General features: G+C 44.0%; 1 protein-coding gene across 1 annotated transcript in view; it reads right to left on the reverse strand.

Annotated features, from left to right (window-relative positions):
* Window positions 1–268: 268 nt before the first annotated feature.
* FRAS1 (Fraser extracellular matrix complex subunit 1) overlaps window positions 269–18,720 on the reverse strand; it is a 508,077-nt gene continuing 489,625 nt past the window's right edge. Inside the window, exons 70-74 of the mRNA XM_056111320.1 lie at window positions 15,416–15,532; window positions 9,227–9,393; window positions 5,922–6,127; window positions 3,284–3,430; window positions 269–865 (exon numbers count right to left, since the gene is read on the reverse strand). Of these exons, the coding sequence (XP_055967295.1) occupies window positions 269–865; window positions 3,284–3,430; window positions 5,922–6,127; window positions 9,227–9,393; window positions 15,416–15,532 (1,234 nt within the window). The remainder of the gene's footprint in view (window positions 866–3,283; window positions 3,431–5,921; window positions 6,128–9,226; window positions 9,394–15,415; window positions 15,533–18,720) is intronic.

Raw genomic sequence — 18,720 nt, forward strand, 5'->3', positions numbered from 1 at the left:
CTTCGAGAAATCTCTCCAACGCCTCGACTCTGCCCCTCTGGGGGTCTCCATCGGTTCTTTGTTCAACGAGGTAGCTCAACGGGTGAGTTGATGCCTGTGATGTGTGTGTGTGCCTTCCGCCAAAGCTAGAGTTTTCCCTTTTTCCTCTGCAGGATTTATAAAAATACCAGTATTTCCCTCCCACACCTCACCTCCCCCATCCCACCCCCATCTTATAAAAATGATTTTAGAAAAAAAAAAGAAAAAAAATCCACACAGGTGTCCTCCGTTAAACTTCCGTTCCCTCCTGTAGGTTGTTGTGGACTCGGACCTCCAGGTTCAGTTTCTTCACCTTGGCGCCTTTGAAGACGTAGGCGGTGGCGTCAGCATCGCCCAGCAGGTTGACGTTGCGCACGGTGCAGTACTGTCTGTGCACGTTCTTCTCCACCTGCTCGGGGCTCCGCCGGGGCACGTCCACCTTCGTGTTCAGGGGGTACTCCTCCAGGACGTCCTCCGGGGCTGGCTTCTTCCTCTGCTTCTGGCACTTCCTGGTGAGGAAGCAGGCCACCAGGCACACGAGGAGCAGCAGCATGACCGCAGCAAGCGCGCTGCCCAGGGATGCGCCCGTCTGGGAGAGGGACGCGGCGAGGACGGGCTCCTGCAGCTCCAGGCTCAGCGACTTCATGTTGGTGCCGTTCTTGACTTGGTCCCCTTCGTTGTCGTAGATGAGGGAGTCGTCCAGGGTCAACCGGCCGCTGGGGTCCACCAGGTCCCTGCGGGGGCGTCGCACGGGTGCTGTGAGAGAGCGCTGCACCCGGGGCCCGGAGAGGGTGTCGGGGCCGATGATGTAGATGACCTGGAGGTACCACTGGTGTCCGGCTTCCACCTGCACGAGGAGGACACAGAGACAAATGGGGATGTGTTACAGGGGCCCGTGGACTTCACCTGGGAAGGAAGGATGTGGAGTGGCAGTCATCAGTATAAACCTTGGGAAAGGGCATCAGGAAAAGCATCAGTACTGGTCGGTGGCTAATAGGTGGGGGTGGGACCCACATCTCACCCGGCTCTTGCATTTCCAAATGAGGGTGATTTGGGTTAGCTATTCGCATTCTTTTCTGGGATCTGATCACTGCATGGAAGAGGATTCTTCCATGGTCTTTTTTTTTGTTTTTGTTTTGCTTTTTGGGTCACACCCAGAAGTGCTCAGGGGTTACTGCACTCAGGAATTACTCCTGGCAGTGCTCGGGGGACCATATGGGATGCTGGGAACCGAACCTGGGTCGGTCACATGCAAGGCAAACGCCCTACTTGCTGTGCTATTGCTCCAGCCCCTCTTTCATGGTCTTCTTACTTGAATGTTTAGGATTTGTGGTCTTCTATTTTTAGAAGGAAAGTAATTGCACTTTGGTTTTGTGCCTTTTTTTTCCTGTACTTGTTTTTTGTCTTGATTTTGGTATTGGAGTCACGCCAGGCAGTACCCCAGGGCAAGTTGCTCAGGGGTCTCCCTTGGTGACGCTTAGGGGACCATGCAGTGCTGAGGATTTAACATTGGTCTCCTGCATGCAGATCAGGTGCATTGACCCTCTACATTATCACCCTGACCCCCAAAGTGATACTATGAATAACTACATTTATTCTTGGTGACCTTTTATTGTTTGTTAAGTTAATTTGCTTATTTTTGTTGGTTTGGGGGCCAGACCAAGCTGTGCTCAGGGCTGACCCTGACGGTGCTAGGGATATACCCTATGGAGTGTCAGAGGTCAAATCTGAACTTGTCATGTGCAAGAGAGAAATGCCTTGCCTACTATACTATCTCTCTTGCCCATGAATTTAACAATTATTGATAAATTTCAGCTGGAACAGTCATTCAACAAATACAAAATACCTTTACTGTGCATAAAGCATACTGTGTGAAAAATTGCTAAATCTGAAAATTGCCAGATCATCATCCCTTGAGGTGTTATATTATCAAAATATTTTATTTCCATCTGATCGACACCCTCCCCGCTCCCCCAACTCCAGTGAAATCTTGCAGAGATTTGAATTAACTTTGCAAGAGTTTATAATAGTTTTGGATTCTAAGACCATGGACTCGTAATTAGAGAAAAAAAGGGTGGAGGATGGTAGCTGGTGAGACAGTATGGTCGGTTAGGCATCTGCTTTGTGTGCTGCCGATGCGGGTTTGATCCTTAGTATTCCATATAGTCCCTTGAGCACTCCCAGGTATGATCCCCGAGCACAGAGCCAGGAGTAAGCTGTAAGTATAGCCAGGTGTGGCTCAAAAGGGCAAAGGGGAGGAAAAAGAGCTTTTGATTTTGGAAGCTCATATTTATGACTGGAAGAGATGACTTTGTCTTGTTAAATACTATCCGTTCAGACGTTCCATACCATGAGGTGCTGGGGGTGGGACCCGGGGCTTTGCGTATGCTCTGTCACTCAACGCCCTCCTGGCTCAATTCCTGCTGTTCTAAATTCTACTGGATTTATGCTTTTGTTAAATGCCTTCCACAAGCATACAGAAATTAGTTGACATGGCAAAGAGTTCACCCAGCAGACAATATAAGAATTTATTAAAAATGAAGGTGTCATACGCACTCCTGAAGCTCATGATGATCAGGGACTATCTGCAAATGAAGCCACTTTAAACCACTTTACCATTGTTCTGGTCGGTGAGGATACATGGAAAAATGTGGGGGTAAATGGACACTTTATTTTATTTTTAATTTTTAAATTTTTATTTCTTGAAACATCATGAGAACAGTCACAAAGCCTTTCAGTTTAAGTCTTGGTCGGTCATACAATGATCAAACACCTGTCCCTTGACCAGTGCACATTTTCCATCACCAAGAACCCAGTATACCTCCCTCCCACCCCTCCCCCTGCCTGTGTGGCAGATATTCACTTTACTCTGTCTCTCTACGTTGATCACATTCAATATTATGACAAAAGACTCAACATTATTATTTGGAATTTTCCCCAACACTCAGACCTGAAAAAAATACATCATTAGATAATTTGTTTTCTATTGTTGATTATAAAGAGCATATGATGTTGCGAGGCTGCTATTGCGGACATGTGATTTTGGATTTCTGATATTTTAGTAATAAATCTAGAGGGATTACTGCCAAAAGCCCCTGGGTTCTGAGATTGGTTTGTGTTCCTCTGGAATCATGGTCGTTCAGGTAAGTGGACACGTTAACAGCAGCTTACGACCCGCCAGAAAGGATACTATGAAAGAACAGTCCTTCTCTTGGTGACCTTTATAGTGACCTTGACTCAACGCTCCTGTGCTCCCCATACTCACCTTATAAAGTGCATCTACTTTCAGCGTGAATCCATCCACACCCGGCATGCTGCTGACCACATGGAAATCGGGCAGCTCGGAGGCGAAGTGGGCCTCGAAGGGCACATCGTGGAAGTACTTATCAGTGACCTCCGGCTGACTGCGGTCCTGGAGAGTCAGATAAGGAAACAAGGATTAGAAAGATGGAGCTACTCTATGAGGGCAGCAGCCGGGCAGAGCGGGGAGACTGCAATGCACAAACACGATCTTTTTAATTGAATCACTGTGAGACACAGTTACAAAGCTTTCATGATTTTCATCATACAATGATTGAACACCCATACCTCCACCAGTGCGCATTTTCCACCTCTGATGTCCCCAGTATCCTCCCACCCCGACCCCCACCCCCACCCCCTGCATCTATGGCAGACAATTTCCTTCTTACTCTCTCTCTACTTTTGGGGATTATGGTTTGCAATACAGACACTGAGAGGCCATCATGTTTGGTCCTTTGTTAACTTTCAGCACACATATCCCATCCCAAGCGATCCTTCCAACCATCATTGACTTAGTGGTCTGTTCTCCATCCCAACTGCCTTCTCCCCCAGCACATGAGACAGGCTTCCAACCATGGAGCTATCCTCCAGACCTTTGTCTCTACTGTCTTTAGGTGTTAGTCTCATATTATGTTATTTTATATTCCACAAATGAGTCATTCTATGTCTGTCCCTCTCTTTCTGACTCATTTCAAACACATTCATTATCCACCATTGCCTCTGGGCCCTGAGGTGCGGTTCTAGGCAGGATGGGTGATGCCTCTGCAGTGTCTAAACAGAGGGACAGTCTGGACAACTAGACTGTCAGGAATCGGACCCAGGGGCCACTCCATACTGACGAATAAGACACCTCCCAACTTTACTATTTATGCCATTTCTAGGTATGAATATTCCCTATATCAAAATTCACACTGAGTCATGAAAAAAATGTATTTAGCAACTCATTTTTTTGAAGTTGAAGTTTTACTTTATTAATGTCAAAACATTTAATAGTATATTGGTGCTTATGGAGCAGGGTAATAGAGCTAGATGAGGGGCAATTACAATTTGCATGATTCTTTAGAACTTTGCCTACGAACTTGTTTTGACATGTTTGCTACGAAATAGCAGCTTTAAAAAATTCAAAATCTTGGGCACCACACAAGAGCTACTACTGAGTGACTATTTGTACTTTTAAAATTCTTGAATGATTCATATGCATATGAGTCATATGAATATGCATCTGAATATTAAGGAAGCATATATTTGAAGAGAATTAAGTATAGTTCTTTGGGGGGCTGGAGCATCAGTACAGTAGGTAAGGTGCTTGCCTTGCACACGGTCAGTCTGGGTTCATTCCTGGTGTCTGAATGGTTTCCTGAGCCCACCAGGAGTGACCCCTGAGTAGGCGCAAAAAGTAAGCCCTAGGCACCACCAGGTGTGGTCCCAGGACAAGCAAAATAAACATAGTTCATTTAAAAATGACAAAAAGATTTCATTTTATCATTTTTGTATAGTTTACTTTTTACTCATAAAGTGAATAGTGAAACCTAATTACTTTTTTTTTTTTTTTTTTTTTTTTTTGCTTTTTGGGTCACACCCAGTAATGCTCAGGAATTACTCCTGGCGGTGCTTGGGGGACCATATGGGATGCGGGGATTTGAAACTAGGTCAGCTGCATATAAGGCAAATGCCTTACCATCTGTACTATCACTCCGGCCCCAGGGAAACCTATTTACCTTTTAAGTAACATTTTTTTCTTAGTAAAAATGCCTATATTCAACCCCACCTCCTAAAAAGAGAGGTAGCATTGTCTTTATTTTTGAATCTTTGGAAAAGAATGTCTGTCCTCATAAGTTCTTCTGTATTATCACTGTATCACTGTCATCCTGTTGTTCATTGATTTACTTGAGCGGGCACCAGTAATGTCTCCATTCGTTCCAGCCCTGAGATTTTAGCAGCCTCTCCTTACTCATCTTTCCTAACTCTTTCAGGGTCAGGGGAATGAGACCTGTTATTGCTACTGGTTTTGGCACATCGAATATGCCTCAGGGAGCTTGTCAGGCTCTCCTGTGCGGGCTTCTGTATTATATCAGCTGTAATATGTTGTTTTGGTTAGATATATTAGAAAAATATGGCATTGAACAGCTATGGTGCTGAAAAAGAGAGGCTTTAATATTTTCCCCATATAACTATGGACTTTTTAGATTCCGAAATAAAACTTAGGAAAGCCAGGTGTTTAAAAGATTAGTTACAATGTGGAATTGTGGAGTCTATCAATAAATCTTCCATACTCTCTCCACTCATGAGGAAATGCCTGTGAAAAGTGTAGCAACGTTATATTATCTGAAAGTAGTTTTGACCTTAGGTATTCTCTGAATCATATTGAAGCTATTCATGGGTATCTGGGCCACACACCAAGATACACTGGCCTAGACTTTCTGCTTCTCAGGACATCAATAAAACTTGTTCTATGACATACCTTAACCATTACATTTGTTAACATACACTATCATTTTATTGGTTAGGGAAAAACATCAACAATAACAAAAATATCTACAGAGAAGCATCAGGAGTAGGGTGTGTTCTGCTTTAGGAGAAATTCATCCTGAATGTTAGCATACCAGTAGCAGAAATCTGTGTTTTAGGTGTTTATTTGGCTGAATGCATCCATACTGTGGTCCCTCATTGTAGATTGTCCCCGTGGGATCAAAAAAAGGTACGTAACCATCCTTGCCAGTACAAAGATAGACTTTCTCCAGCTGAAGCTTGTAAGCAGAATTAAGGTTTTGTTCTGGATTCCAAAGCACTCGGCCATAAAGGATTTGACCTGAAAAGATTAAGAGGCATTAATTAGGTCAGAGTTTATAATGAAAGCATATCAGGGGTAGAGAGGATTTAACATACTGCCTTCGAGGCAAAGTACTGCTCCACAAGGAGTGTTATGATTCCATATGCTCCTAAAAGGCTAAAATAAATTCGTTCGGGGCTGGAGTGATAGCACAGCGGGTAGGGCATTTGCCTTGCACGCGGCCGACCCGGGTTCGATTCCCAGCATCCCACATGGTCCCCCGAGCACCACCAGGAGTAATTCCTGAGCGAAGAGCCGGGAGTAACCCCTGTGCATCGCCGGGTGTGACCCAAAAAGCAAAATAAGTAAATAAATAAAATAAAATAAATTCGTTCATTGATTCTTTCATTCAATGAGTGTTTTATGTTTAAGGTGTACCAAGCATTTAGTATATGCCATGAATACTAAGGTATCATAATTCCCTGAAAAGACAGAAATAAAAGCTACGCAATTGCTAAGAATAGTTGACATCTGTCAAACTCATCTTATTTGCTAGGTACTATACTAAGTTGTTCCTGTGTGAGAATTCATGTCATTCTTACAACAGTAGAGGAAATTGAAGGACTGTGGGATTAAGCGACTGGATGAAGGTCACAGAACAGACTCTGAAGTCAAGGTACTTGGCTCTAAAACCCAGACCATCAGCACCCCCTTGTCTACTGCTGGGCCCCACGATAGAAGATACAGCTAGATGAGCCATTTGCTCAGCTCAGGAACCTGCCTGGGGAGAGATTTGAGAGGATTTGATAGGGAAAGATACGAGATGTGAGCAGTATAGGAGTAGGGCTGAAGTAGCACTTGTTAAACATTTGTTAGGCACTGCTGAGGTGCAAGAGCGAGACTCAGAAAGAGAATCCCCACAGGAAATCCACACTCGACAGACTGAAGGCTATTGGTCCCAGTGGAGTTACTGCGTTCTTAGGGCTCCTATTGGGCAAATTCTTAATTAATACTATGATTTAATTTTCCCCAAACCCAAGTGATAAGTTCTATTACTAGCCTTATTTTAAATAACATGGGTAAGTTTTTCTATCTGTGGCATGGGGGGAGGAAGCCTTGAGTATGAATCCATCTGATTCTGAACACTCCTTCAGATCATTTGCTCTGTGGCACTGAGGAAGCATTTGTGGCCTGAGTGGAGCATGTGGAGAGGCCTGGACTGAGAGTCTCAGGATGGTGACATGGGTGCTGAGGCTTGGACCTGAGTTTCATCAGTGTAACAGGAAAGCTTTACCTATTTTAATTTTGTTTTGATTTGTATTGCAGCAATATCCGGCCGTGCTCAGGGCTTACTCCTGGCTTTGTGCTCTGGGATCACTTTTGGTGGCTTTCAGAGGACCAAAGGTCATGCTACGGATCCAATCTGATGTGCAAGGCAAATATCTTACTCGCTTTATGGTCTCATAAGCATAGAGACACCTGAAATTAGCTCTAAATTGCATTCAACAGGGGGCTAGAGTGATAACACAGTGGGTAGGGCTCTTGCCTTGCATGTAGTCAGCCTGGGTTCAATCCTTAGCACCACATATGGTCCTCTAAGCCTGCCAGGATAGATCCCTGAGCACAGAGCCAGGAATAAGCTTTGAGCACCACTGGATTATGGCCCCCAAACAAAATAAAACATAAACTTAACACACCGGTGCTTCAGAAACATGGAGAATAAAGACTAGGATCACGGAGATGGTAAGTGCTCTGCCCCTGAGTGCTCTGCATTCCTGACCCTCAGAGGAATATTTTGATTATCCAGGGAGATATCTATATCTAAAATACAGCTTCAAAGCAGTGGGATGAACTCAAGAAGCATATGTGAGTTGGATTTCATTTATCTTAATATTAAGAATGTAGGAGGTGATGGTACATCTACACAATGGAATACTATGCAACCACAAGGAAAAAATGAAGTCATGAAATTTGCTTATAAATGGATGGTCATGGAGAGTATCATGCTGAGTAAAGTGTGTCAGAAGGAGAGGCACTGACATAGAATGACTGCACTCATTTGTGGGATATGAAAAAATAGTATAAGACTAATATCCAAGGCCAGAGAAAACAGGGGCCAGGCAGACTGGTCAATGGTTGGAAGCTTGCCACAAGTGTGTGGGGTGAAGAACAGTTAGGATCGAGAAGGGAGCAGTATGGTAATAATGCTGGAAATAACAACTCAGGACAAGAAAACGATAACTCAGGACAAGAGTGCTGAAAGTAGGTAAGGGAATATACACGATAAAGCTTTCAGTATCTGTGCTGCAAACCATAATGCAACAGAGAGTGAGAGCGAGAGAGAGCGAGAGAGAGAGAGAGAGAGAGAGAGAGAGAGAGAGAGAGCGCCTGCCATAGAGGTAGGTTGGGGGTGGCAGGAGGGAAATGGGACATCGGGGGTGGGTAATATACACTGGTGAAGGGATGGTGTTAAAAGAACTGTATGACTGAAACCTGGATCATGAACAACTTTGTGACTCTGTATCTCACTGTGATTCAATTACAAAATTAAAAAAAAATTTTTTTAAAGAATGTAGGCAGTGTGCTCAGTTCCAGAGGTAGAGTAGATGCCTAGCACGAGGGACCCTCTGAGATGGACTCCTTGGATCTCTTGGTCCCCTGAGCACAAGAGCAGGTGTAGGCCTTGGGCAAATGAAGAAATGAAGGCTTCGAAGGCCTTTGCTAGACTGTCTGCTGTGGGGAAGGAAAGTCTCTTTGAGGAAGTGAACATTTGAATATGCACCTGAGAGAAAGGGTGCGGCTTTTGAAAATGTAGGGGAGCTCTGATTGGGGCAGGGAGGGGTCAGAGTGACCCTTTCAAGCAGAGAGAGAATGGTGGGTCCAAGTATGTCTGGCATGAGGCTAGGGGATGACGGGGGTCACACCAGGCACCAGCGCCTTACTCAGAATCACGTAGTGTTCCTTTGAATCAGGTCAAAGATTCCAGGTTTCGAGCAGAACAGAATATGGGTCTGTGCCCCAACAAACCCTGAAACTGAGCCCAGGGGCATCTTCCCAGAGAAAGTGGCCTGAGAGGTGACGAGCAGAGAGAAGCTGGGGAATCCCTGAGAGTAATCTGCAGGGGAAGGAAACACTTACCTTTTGAGAAGGCGCCTTTGTAATCCATTTCTGCCAGGGACATATCAGACGTGTTGGGATCCATCAGAAAAACCTTCTCGTTGTTACAGAGCTGAAATTCTGTGTTGAGTGAGTACACAACTGGCACGGGGCGGTTGGTCTGCTGGAAAGCAATGGGTATCAGGAACCTAAAGAGGAGAGCGAGAATAGAGTGAGAGCGGGGTCCACTGCGTGTTTGTTGATCAAGCTGCCCTCTTTCCCACTATTATCAAAGGCCGAACAGTTCTTTGTGGCAGGTGCTGAGAATTTACTAAGTTAAGTGATGTATAAGGGTATTAGTTTGTTATTTTCAACAGGAATAAGCTCATTTGTCTTTGCAATGCTTCAATACGCCATTCCTTGGAATCCTTTGATGCTCTAGGCCCCTGGAGTCACCCTCGATTGCCCTTATTCTTTCCGCAGTATAAGACTTTGATTCTTTCAATGTGATCAAAATGTACTTCTGAGGCTAGTGAGATAGTTCAGTAGGTCAGGTGCTTGCCTTGCACATGGTCAACCCGGAATCGATCACTGGCATCACATATAGTCCCCTGAGCCTTGTATTCTGTTTCAACTAACTATTAGTTGCACCAAGAATTCATTTATCTGACTCAGGGAAACAGAGTCAGATACAGTCAGATACAGCTTCTATTTCTATAGCATTACCATATAGTACCAGGTGTGTAAGACAATAAATATTTGGTGATTAAATGGAATGAATAATAGACTTAATATGATGACAATTATTTATAAAGGTATAACATGGCAGGACTCAAAAGATATATAGTATGAGACACAATTCTTTTGAATGAAGTCTGAATTTGAGTCAGTCTGAATTTGAGTTCAGCCGTATGGACTGCAGATGTATGAAGTCATATAGATGATCAAATGCAATGTTAGGCCCAAGGAAAAGTCACTGTAGAAATAATGGAGAATCTACATGTGATAATTATCTTGCTGTGATGCAAAGATATCCGGCTCTGAAGATTCAGTAGCCTCAACCATAAATCTTTCCTTTGTAGTCTCCCAACTCACATATTGCTGGATCTGCAGATGGCTTGTTTCTTCTTTTCCCATTTTTGTAATTTTCAAACAATTGTTCTCATCTCTTAAACAAATATACAAGCACCAGAGAGATAGTACAGTGAATAGGATGCTTGCCTTGCATGAAGCTGAACCAGGTTCGACCTCCTGTACCAAATATGGTCCTTGAACACCCCAGAATTGAGAAAGAGAAGAAAAGTGCCTGGGGATGGGGTGGGGATGTGATGGGAGGGAACGTGGGGACACTAGTGCTGGGACATGTCCACTGGTGGAGGGATGGGTGTTGGAACACTGAATGATTGAAAACTAATCATGAACAGCTTTGTAAGGGTCTATTCTCACAGTGATTCAACAACAACAACAACAAAATTAAAAAAAAAATTGTACTGAGCTTAAAACATAAAATCATGAAGTAAATATGAAGTGAGTCATAAACCAAAATAAGGGATGATATATAGAAGTAGCTGGCTGGTGAACACCATTGTGGGAAGTGGGAGGGAATGCCGGTGAAAGGGACTTGGGGTTATTTGAAAGGTATAGTTAATGTCCTCCTTCATTTCCTTCTGAGTCCCAGTCTCGTTAGTTATAAAGTAGAGGTAACAGCACCTATCTTGTGGGGGATCATTGTAGTGAAAATTAAATACTAAGAAGCAGTGCAGAGCCCACCACGTGATCCACATTCTCTACAGAGTCATTAATGTCACTGGTAGTTACGATTCATTTTATCATCATTAGCGCAGCCCAAGGGATACTCAAGTCATTGCAGTTATAATTGATATTAAGCACTGTTCTATTTCTTGAGTCTTTATATATCCGCTATATATGACCTTCTGAATACAAAATACTCCATAATTTAAAAATTTTACTATCTTACCAAATTTTTGCTGCATGGGACTGTAACCAACAGCCACTTTCCTGTGACTGTCCCCTGCCCCACCCATTTGACTAGCTGTGGTGCCACCCAGCCTTGCTCTGCCTCCAGTCACGGTGGTTTCAGCAACTCAAAATGCACCATCTAAAATCTTGCCTCATATTTCTTTGGCGTCCTCCCCTCAGCCACCTTCTCTTCACAGGACTATTACACATCATATCCAAAAATCTCATTTGCAAGTGCTTGACACTTTCACTACCATCTCCAATGATTCCGACTCAGCTCTCTTTTCTTTTATTCCTACTCAATGTCTCTCCACTCACAGCAGCCACTCCTGACCACTTTCTCCAGGATGAAACATTAGTGGACCGCTTGCACATCCACAACAGGTATGTACACACTTAATTGTATATTTGGAAAATAGTTTGGCAGTTTATTAAATAGTTAAATATCCAGGGTCTAGAGCAATACTACAGTAGGTATGGCACTTGTCTTGCATGAAGCCAACCCAGATTCAATTCCCAGCATCCCTTATTGTCCCCTGAGCCCTGCCAAGAGTGATCCCTGTACAGAGTACAGAGCCAGGAGTAAGTTCTGAAGACTAGGCATGGCTCAAAAAACCAAACCAAATGAAACAAAATACATCTACTGTTTGATCTGGTCACTCTATTCCTAGGTACTTACATAAGAAAATGGAAAGTTTTGGTACAAATAAAGTTTTTTATATACTTGCAGCAGCTTTATTTATGATGGCTTTATTATGTTGTCTCAGACTTGGAAATGAGTCAAATGTCAATCACCTGATGAACTTATAAAGAAATTGCAGTATATGTGTATCAAGGAATATAACTCAATGATAACAGGGACAAAAGACCAAACTACCATTAAACTACTCTTGGTAGCTTGTAACCCATGTTATCCATAACAATAACATGTAGCACTGTAAGCACTGTCCTCCTATTGTTCATCGATTTGCTCGAGCAGGCCCAGCAACGTCTCCATTGTAAGACTTGTTGTTATTGTGTTTGGCATATTGAATACACCACGGGGAGCTTGCCAGGCTTTGCCGTGCAGGCGAGATACTCTTGGTAGCTTACCGACTCTTGGTAGCTTGCCGGGCTCTCCGAGTGGGGTGGAGAAATCAAACCTGGGTCACCCGGGTCGGCCTCGTGAAGGCAAACAATAACATGGATGAAGCAAAATAATTGTGTTGAGCTAAAAATATTCAGAGAGAAAGGGTGTGTATTGAATGATGGGATTATATGTATTTCTATAAAATGCAGAGGAACCTGTAGTGACAGAAAACAGCTCTCTGGATACCTGGGGAAAGAGGTGGGTTGCAGTGGACGTGGGTTGGGCAATCACACAGTGGCATGAGAAAATGGGTGTGTTCATTATTTTTATTGTGTGGTGTTCTGTGAGTCAATATTTTATTGGCATGTGTCAGAGTTATCAATGTGTATACTTCAAACATCTACAGTCTATCATGCTTTAATAATATGATAATTTAAAAAGTTTTTCTGAGGGTCGAAGTGATAGTACAGTAGGTAGGGCATTTGCCTTGTACGAGGCTAACATGGATTTGATCCCTGGCATTTCATATGGTCCCCGAGCACTGCTGGGAGAAATTCCTGAGTGCAGAGCCAGGAGTAACCCCCAAGCACCACCATGTATGGCTCTAAACAAACACTCAAAAACCCTAAAAAACCAAAGAACACATCTCCTAGGCTCTGAGCATTCTGATCCGCTGGTCTCTAGAATCCTCTGGTCCATTTTCCTCTGCTCTGAGAAGATGGCTTCATATCCTCCTTTGCTCTCAAAGCTCAAAAAGTGCCTTACTTGCAACTAATGTCTGGCTCATTTCACGGACAAAATAGATTTAATCAGGTATCGACTTTCTCAGCGCCACTTCCCAATCTACTTATTCTCCCTTCATTAGCACTGAGACTCTTCCTGCCTTCGTTTCCCGACAGATGTACCGTTTCAAGTTTGGGTGTTTCCCTCCCTTTGCTCTACTTAATGGCGTGTCTCTGCAAATGTTTGCTTTCTCCTGCACCATCAAATTTCTACTGATCTACCAATAGGATTATTCTCATTTGTGCATAAAAACTCTGAAATGTTTTTTTTGATCAATATCTTTTCTTTTCTTTTTTTAAATTTTTATTAGTGAGACATCATGTGGTACAGTTGTAGACTTACAAATTTTTGTGCTTGGGCTACAATTATACAATGATCAAATACGTGTCCCTCCACCAGTGCCACCACGGATCCCGGTATCCCTCCCACCGCCCATCTGAAATTTTACCCTAAAATTCAAACAAGTTGAGTCAGAGAGCTAGTACAGTAGGTAGGGTGTTTGCCTAGCATGCAGCAGACTTTGGTCTCATCCACAATACCCCGTATGGTCCCCTGAGCACTGGCAGAGAGCCAGGAGTAAGCGCTGAGCACTCCCAGGAATGCCCTCCCCCCGAATAAAATAAAATAAATAAATACAAAGAAGTCAAACCTCATTTGGTCCCTGTCAGTGTCCAGTTATTGCCTCTTTCCTCTAACTCCTTTATAACAAAACTCCTTAAGCACCATCTATATTCCTGCTATGTCCGCCTTCCGAGCTCTCCCTGAGCCCACCGCAGCCAGGCTTTTTTAACTTCATGCAGTATGTGAAAAAGCCCTTTGTTAAGGTCATCAACCAGGGTCTGGAGTGATAACACAGCGGGTAGGGCGTTTGCCTTGCACGCGGTCGACCCCGGTTTGATTCCCAGCATCCCATATAGTCCCCTGAGCACCACCAGGAGTAATTCCTGAGTGCAGAGCCAGGAGTAACTCCTGTGCATTGCCAGGTGTGACCCAACAAGAAAAAAAAATCATCAACCATGGACTGGAGACAGTACAGGAGGAAAGGCACCAACTGCTGCTGCTGACTCCAGCTGCACCCCTGGCACGACACAACGTCTGGTCCCCTTGGGACTCCCAGGGCACAGGCTTGAGCATGGAGCCAGGAAGAGTCCTGGTGTGCTGCCGCCTATAGCCAAAAGTTCCAGCAAAGGAAGATCATTAACCATCTCCCTATCATCAAGTTCAATGGCAGATTCTCAGCCTCTCAATATGAAAATCACATTTGAATCCGTCCCCATGATAATGGCAGGTCCTGTCTGCAGCATCTTTGCTCGGGAATGTTTTCTAGTCTTTTTACTCAGTTCCCAGAAAGGTGGCGTTAGGCTTTGAATTGCCTCCTCTGCTTGGGTTATTACGCTCTGTCAGAGCTAAGCACTTGATAAGATGACTAAATTCTGGTGACATGAAAGAATACCAAACTAACACAGAGCCCGAGCTGGATGCAGATGGATCTACCTAGGATCCTCCTTATCTGTGGCAGTCACACTCTGTGCAGTCACAATGAACATGGAATTAGTAAACACTGACCCAATGTACCTAGTGAAATTGGACTAGACTTCCCGCAGATTTTGGTCAACATTCTCTCCAAGTGATCAAGATAAAAGCCTGCTTCGCTGATGTTTCTATTTAAAGACATACTAAGTAGTGTATGCTGTTATTGCTCACGACCAGGACACCACAATTGACGCCTGAATGAAGCTTCTCTTCCGTTGTGTTATAGACACACTACAGCCTTCTCATGCTGGGAAATAAAGAATAGCACTTCAGCACTCTGCTTGGGAGTTATTTATTTTATTCTATATGTCTTGACATTTTTAGAGAAGTTAAATAGTTTAATTTAGGGACTATGACACAGGAAAGAGAAGGAGAGAAAATAATACATTCAAAGGAGAAAGCAGACTTTTCCAGAAGAGAGAGCTGGGCGTCGTTTTGAACATCAAACTATTCAATAAAAAGTGCAAACGTGGGGCTGGAGCAATAGCATAGCAGGTAGGCGGCCAATCCGGGTTCGATTCCCAGCATCCCATATGGTCCCCCTGAACACGGGCCAGGAGTAATTCCTGAGTTCAGAGCCAGGAATAACCCCTGTGCATCACCAAGTGTGACCCAAAAAGCCAAAAGAAAGTGCAAACGTTTTTTAAACAGCATACCATATAAACCCTGAAAAAGGTGCCTGTGACAGAAAGTGAATTGACCCAACTTGATGGGCAGAGGGCCAAGCTGTCCAACCTCCAGTGGGAATGCATGCACCCCATACTTACCTTGGACATCTATGAATGACTCCAAGAGCACCAGGAGAGATGGTACATATTTTAGTGAATCGTCAAATTCCCTAACAATGGAGATCTGTGTCTCCCTACCTTTCGGGGGCGTGTGCAGTACAGGCCAGAGGCTTCTCTCCGGGGTCTATCCAGGGCTGCGTGGGCTGCACGGTGCAGGGGATGAGGAAAATGGTGTACTCCCCGGAGTAATCCTTCCTGGAAACACACAGAGCAGACTGTGGTCAGAGAGAATGTTCACAGGTGCTTTACCTCCCCAGAAACACATTGACTTCGTTAGCCGCTTTTCAGAGGGTTTGTGCCCTGCCTCCAAGAACTTCACAAGGCCACAAACACAATTTTCAGGAATCAGCACTGATTATTCTAACTTTCAGAGTATTTGACAGAGGTGTTAAATAGGGAGACTTTCAAGTTACTTTTGTGGGGAAAAAAAAGGATCTGAGAAAAGTACAGCTTATAAAAACCCTAAAAGGCTTTGGTGAAGACAAAACATAACTTGCCATTCCTTTAGTGTTCCATGACAAAAAATAAAATAACTGGCCATTTCCATTAGTCATCTATGAGCAGTGTCTGACAATCTCTGTTTCTTGTCCACTGACACCGTTCAACACCTTCTCAGCTATAAGCGTTTGTATTTCCTAAACTGTGACTGTGATGCCCTGACAGAACAAGCAGCAAATGCCTCCAGGTTCCGGGTGCCACTGAAGAGAGATGATCCTGCCCCCTCATTTCATCATGTGGCTTGGACGCCCCCTCCCAAGCCCTACAGCCTCTGCCCTGTGCCCGGCTGCAGAGTGGTACCACCTCCCACAGGAGATGAGCTGACATGGGGCGTGCGAAGATACTGGCCCCTCACCTATTGCATTTCCCACACTCTCACCAAGGAGCAGCCGCAGCCCTGTAGGTGGCCTGGAAAGCAGCCAGGTTTCCAGAAGCTTCTGGAAGATACTTCATGAGCTTTGGGAGGCTGCCATCCATTGAATGGAGAGTGCAGGATTGTGAATCTTAATTATAACTACTGTGAGCCAACAGAGCTCGGATCTTCTGGGCTCGTGGTGTGACTGTTTCTTTTATACTATTTATGTCTACCAGTTAAAAAAGTGTGAGCAAAGATTCAGTAAAAATAAAGAAACAAAGAGGGTGTATAGTTTATCCTGGGATCAGTTGAGCAGGACAGGCATGGATAGAAACAGGAAGAAAATTGGACCTAAGTTCACTTGGTCTCTGTGCTGAGTTGAAGTTGGGAGACAGGGCAAGCGACCCTGTGGGAAAACCTGCAACTCTTCCATCCGAAGTTTTCTCTCCTGGGACCTATCTTTCCTCAAAGTTTAAACTGCAGGAAACGAGACCCTTACCGCACACTCAGCGGACATGAAAACTAACGCGTAGGGGGTCGTTAGTGACTTTGACTTTGGAAAAGATTTCATTAGGCAGAATTGCTCATGCCTGATCCTTGGTGTTCAAAAATCCACAATTTTGTGGCTTTTCTGCTTAAGATTACTTTCCAGGCCACCCTGCAGAGGCCCACATTTCACTGGAGTAAAAGCCCCTGCCCACACACTGGCTGACCAGGAGGCCCTACTGACCCTTCCATTTCTTTGGCCTCAGTCCCCCTTCCTTTCTCCCTGCTCTCTGCATCTTAGTCTCAGGGGTTCCTTATGCTTCCAGCTGCCAGGAATTTTGCCAGAATCATCTGCATGCAAGCTCCTCCTCTCCTCAAGTCTCTGTTCAAAGGTGCCTTCTTTTAGTAAACCCCACTCTGAACACCCTAATTAAAACGACAATGTTCTATCATCCCAGTCCCACTTGCCCTACTTTATCCCTTTATCTTTTCACAGAGCACGTCACCTCCTTATTTATGATGTCTGGTGGTTGGGTTCGTGTTCTCTTCTGCAGGGGCGAAGGGGTCTTTATTTTGTTCATCAGTATGTCCCAAATTCCCAAAACCTATCCTGACTCATCAATACTGGCTAACAATCGAAGGTAGGACAAATGCAGTCTCCCCAGACAGCTTTTCTCTTTTCCTCCCAATCCTCAACACATTTGAGGTGGATTTTCTCACTAAACCTGTAAATATGCCAAACATAGCTAAAAGCACGGGTCTTTAATGGGTAATTCTTCTCCCTCCTTTCTAAAAACTAGACACTGCCCATATCACACAGACAGGGTCAGGGAACAAAAGTGAGACCCGAAGTCATTGACGGGGGTTCTTCTCTCACTGGTCTCTGAGTTCCACCCAACTCATCAAGAGCTGGGTGTTCTTCACCCGACCATCTACTGAAGTATTTTACTTCCTTAGCCCAAACATAAGCTCCTAGAGGATGCACTTCATCAAACCACCACTTTATGATTCAGGATGGATATTCTATCATGAATCCTGGGGGAGCTTACAACCAGGTGGAAAACGGGACACAACGGAAAACCCGGAACTGTGTAACAGTGGAAGCTGGAACAGAGTGGGAGTGAGGAAGAGTGAATTTCTCACTCTCTGCAGAGTCAGGGGGAGTCTGGGTCAGGGCTCATCACTCGAGCTGGTGCTCTGAGTTCAAGTTTCACAAGAGGGAAAGAGCAGAAGAGGCAGGAAGAATTGTAAGGATGCCATGTGAGGATATGAAGGTGGGTTCAGGGATGGAAGTGTTTAATAGCTGGGGCTGAGGTGAGGCCAGAGAGGAGAAGGACCTTGAAAAAAAAGAGTCTGGACTTTATCAGGCAAGCAGTGGGGAGTCCCAGAGGACCCCACGAAGCCAGTTTTACCATTTATAATAGGGTCAAAAGTACCCGCTAAAGCTCATAAGGTTCCAAGAAGCAATCCTTCAAGAGCATTTTATTATAAAATCTATTTCAAAGGAATAATTATAGCAAAACACACCTGAAATAAGATCAAAAATTTATCACTGGAAACCTTCTGAACATGAATCTCAAGAAAACCTGCCACTACTGTAAAGCAGGAAAAAGATTTTCATGCTAAAAGTATATCTTAACTTAGTATTAGTGACCTATAAAATAGAAGTAATGGTTATGAAAATCCTGGTTGTTTTGTTATCTTTTTCATGATAATAGTTTTCGATTTGTCTTTCCTATTCTTTCTCCTCTACAAATTAATATTTTATTGGATTTATCTAATCCCTATTTTCCATTATCTTATATTAGACTGGGAGAGGAATAAATTTTGTTAGTGATACATAGGCTAGTGAACCATAAGGAGTGACAGCTGGACCAAGTAACCAGATATCTTGGTTTGGCCCTGGTGAAGTTACTGGAAAAACATTTTTTAAGTTTTACTAAAGTTTCAGTTGTACACATTTCCCAGGCTCCTTTGCAGGTTGAGGCTGCATGATTACTTTCCAGCCAATGTGAGGGAATGAGATCATGAGAAATCATGAGAT

This window comes from Sorex fumeus, unplaced genomic scaffold (genome assembly GCF_029834395.1).
Source record: "Sorex fumeus unplaced genomic scaffold, SorFum_2.1 ptg000013l, whole genome shotgun sequence".
Classification (NCBI taxonomy): Eukaryota; Metazoa; Chordata; class Mammalia; order Eulipotyphla; family Soricidae; genus Sorex; species Sorex fumeus.